General features: G+C 33.7%; 1 protein-coding gene across 1 annotated transcript; it reads right to left on the reverse strand.

Annotated features, from left to right (window-relative positions):
• Positions 1–8: 8 nt before the first annotated feature.
• On the reverse strand, positions 9–2,929 carry LOC104963817 (syntaphilin-like). Its single transcript, XM_010792455.1, has 3 exons — positions 1,891–2,929; positions 1,265–1,372; positions 9–162 (listed from the first exon to the last, which is right to left on the reverse strand). Exons 1-3 carry the CDS (start codon positions 2,130–2,132, stop codon positions 9–11), a joined length of 504 nt encoding a protein of 167 aa, XP_010790757.1. The 5' UTR covers positions 2,133–2,929.
• Between the last annotated feature and the right edge of the window lie 1,353 nt (positions 2,930–4,282).

Raw genomic sequence — 4,282 nt, forward strand, 5'->3', positions numbered from 1 at the left:
TCAGTATCTCACCTGTCTTGAAGAGTGTTGATGGTCTCCTTTAGCCTGGCCCGCAGGTGTCTGATACACACCTCTTTCTGCTGCAGCGGTGTGAGGTACTGCTCTGGTGGAGGGGGCCGGATGCCATGGTTGTCCGTACATGACGTGTATTTCTGGTGACGACTAGGACACAAGCATATGGAAGGTATTTTTCTAGGTTGACTTCAGTGACATCTTTATTCACAAGATGTACCCATCAAGACACTGCATGATGGTCTTGTAGGAAGGATTGGGTATTGCATAATATGTATATATCAACTATTTTAAAGTAGCTACCAAAATCCTACACATTTTTATTTTTATTTTATTTTATTAACAAATGATATTTAATTGTTTATTTGAGAATTTCTGGATTATTGATAAATGAAACTAAAAATTACAAACATGAATTGGACGTGGCCTACTTTTAAACTTGCATACATTTTTTTATGGCTGTCACCTGGGGGGCAGCAGCCTTACATATGCTTAATATTTTAATGATATATAATCCTAATTGCATTGTTTTATTCAAATTCAAAGGTTTTATTGTCATATGCACATAAGCTACAGTGTCAAAATGGCAATGCAATTATTCTGACCTGAGCTCCTCCAACAATGCAACATATATAATAAAATACTAAAATACAAAATAAAATAAATAAAGATATCATCCCAACAGTGGCTTGTTCCTTGTTTACATCTGAATCAAACAAACGGCCACATTAGCATTCATATAAAACACCAGTATAATTACCTCACTCACATTGCATTATGCAAACCTTCATTTGGACAATCAATTTTTTCTGTTTAAGGAGCAAGACTTTGTTATCGACTACCATTGTAAATACAAAATGTTTGAAAGAGAACTTGTTAGTTCGTATCTGATAACCCACCTGTATTTCGTGTTTGTATTTGTAGATGTATTTTGTGTAATGTATATGGTACATGGACATGGAATTTTTGTCTTTTTGAATCAAAGAAGCAGATACTTGATAAAAATCCTTTATTTAAAGCCTACAAACACTAAACAAAGTGCATATCTGTGTGTGATCTGTGATATCCAGGTGAATAAAATAGTCTAACCCAAACTTGTTTCACCAGCTACACTGTGTGCCTAACCAGGAAAGAAAATATCTAGAAATGTGTTATTTCTTGCTATTTAGATGTTAAGGGGGAAATGTAAAGCTCTAAAGCCTGATTATCAGGCTAACAAAACCAACCATGCCGACCATGCACATTGTCTTACCCTTTGGTGGGGCTGCACTCACTGCCTTTACAAGAGCCTGAGTTGCTGCTGCTGCTGAGGGGGGTGTTGCCATAGGGATCTCTATTGCTAGGCGCTGCCGGTGTCCGCCTGTTCAAAAGTAAAAGAAAACATGTTAAGCTGTTCCAAGTTCACCATGAAACCACACCCTAAACAACTAGGTGACAGTGACTCCTGTGAGCTGTTGAGCAAAACCACAAATTAAAAGACACAAATATTCCAATTGCATGCCAATACAACACGGAAATGCACAAATATGCAGACATAATACAAAGGCCAAAATCACAGCTAACAGAGAACAGTTTAGAAACCAGGACACTCAGTCATTTTGGCACTAACGAAAAAAGACACTCAATAATATAACAGAGAAGAAGAAGCATTCATCAAAATAAATGAAGTGATTTTACTTAATGTAAACAAGGTATGAGAAGACAAAATAAAAAAATAAAAGAAGGAGGGAGTAACATGGCACACGAGACATGATGCTGTGTAAACGATTGTCAAATGGTTTCCATGTTGTAATATCATGAGCTGTGCAGCTTCTCAACATTCCCATGCTTCAGAAAGTGAACACTGACAGTGAAGAAAGAAGGGGACTCAGAACAGACCGAGAGCGGGGGGTTGAGGGAGAGTTTGTTGCACGGCTGTGGCAATCAGGAGACTTGTTAGTCGGTGAGTTGGACGATGCAAGGCTTTTTGTCTGGCGCATTGAGACCATATAGTCTGTCTCCATAGGAACGTAGTCTAGCTCTATGAACCTGCAGTAGTCAAACCTGGCCAGGCAGAGACAACAGGGTGTTAAATCACAGCAGGATAGCAGAGGACCAAACCACACTGACACAATGTGCATGCTTCCAATGTGTGCACACTATGGAGGTGAGACAAAGCTGTCTGTCATATAGCATTTGGCTAATGCAGATGCTAAATGTCAACAAGCACTCAAACATTGACGGGGCCCAAGAGAGGGGCCACTCTAAAAGCATTGCAAACGGAAAGACAGATAGTAGTGCTTTATTCATGGGGGCCACTCTCTTTGACTTTCCATATAAAATATGTATTTGATGCAATGATGCTATTAATCTAATAGAACACAAGCTAACACTCTGAATCCTCCATGAGCAGCAACAACAGCATTAGCACTTATTCAAGATCATTATACGTAGGCCTATTCCTTGACTAATTTATAGGACACTTCACTACTAAACTTACTGTCACGGTCAAATAGCAAAATATACAACAAAATAACTGATATGATAAATTCAACATACTTGTAGTTTTTTTTTCATATTCTGAAATAATATACTACATTGATTTTGTTCTGATAATTTTGATAAACTCTACTGGTGTATTCTATTTTAAAAAATATATACTTGATATACTATGCTACATTGTTTTTTCTGATATTTTTCTTAAACTATACTATGAATTCTTGTTATTTCTGGTAATTTTTTGGACACTTTAGCGCGACATTTTTCAACATACCGAGCCATTTTGTTTTTTCAACATGTTCGACATAGTATACTGTGTTTTCTTCTGATATTTTTTATATAATATACTTTGTTATTTATTTGATGTTTTAAACTATACTAAACTATGTTGTTCTTTCTGATATTGTCAACATACTATACCACAACTTTTTACGACATTTTTTATGTTGATTTTCCTATGTTTTTGACATACTATATTATTATATGATATTTTTTAGATATTATGCTATGTTTTTTTTAAATGATATTCGAGTATATACTATGCCCTTTTTTATAAAAAATGTTGACATACTATACTCTGACATTTTGTCATATTTTATTATATTTTCGGCATACTATATTATGTCATTTTCCGACTATGTTGTATTTAATAAATAAATAAAAATCTATAATATTATAATATCACTTGTTTTTGAATATTTCCAACATACTATACCTTGTAGTAATTTCTGATATTTATATGTCGTTTTTTATAAAGAAAATTCCGATAATACTATTATATGACTTTTTGTCTGACATTTTTGACATACAATACTATGACATTTTTCCGCAATACCATACAATGTTGTTTTATTTTATAATTTCCACATGATATACTATGTCCTTTTTCTTATATTTTTCACATACTATACTTTATTTTTTAAAATACCTTTTGAAGACCTTTTTTCTTTTATTATCAATTAAGTAGTTTTTTTTCTATTTTCGACATACTATACTATTACTTATTTTTCACATTTAATACTATGACTATGAATAAAATACTTTTACATACTATACTATATCCTTTTTATCTGATATTTTGGACATACAAAACTACGACATTCTTTTCAACAAACTACTCTTCGTTATTTTCCCTAATTTTTCGATAGACTACACTATGTTGTATTCTGTGATATTTCCAACATATAATGCTATGACCATTTTTCTGACATACTATACTAAGTTGTTCTTTCTGATATTTTCAACATACTATTCAATTATATTCTTTTTATTTATATTATATATTAATCTTCTTTTACTCTTGGTAGGAATGCAAATAAGCATTTTTCCTAAAATGGCAATCTCTCTATCCATGTCTGACACTTCAAACACCTTTAAAAATATCAGTTTGTCGATCATGTCAAACCATATACTGTCTAAAATATAATGTTGAGAAACAGATGAATAATCACACATTTTCCACCATTAACTACTGATTCCATCCTGCTATAGAAAATAAAGTGATATCAGTGTTAGCAGGAGAAGGAAGGACAGGGGATCTGTGATGTCAGGACATTTGTTAATGATAATTAATAATGTCACAATAAGTGATAATAATAACACATAATGAATGTTGTAAGAACAGGTTCATATAATAATATAAATAAATATTCATATAAGGTAATGACTGTTGCCCAATCACTGGCCTCAGGAAGGGTCACGCGGGACCAATCAGAGCAGCCATGAGGGATTTTCACACAGGACCCGATAACTCCACGCCACCACACTGAAGTCCAAACCATGGAAACAGTTT

This window comes from Notothenia coriiceps, unplaced genomic scaffold (assembly GCF_000735185.1).
Source record: "Notothenia coriiceps isolate Sejong01 unplaced genomic scaffold, NC01 NC01_scaffold00036462, whole genome shotgun sequence".
Classification (NCBI taxonomy): domain Eukaryota; kingdom Metazoa; phylum Chordata; class Actinopteri; order Perciformes; family Nototheniidae; genus Notothenia; species Notothenia coriiceps.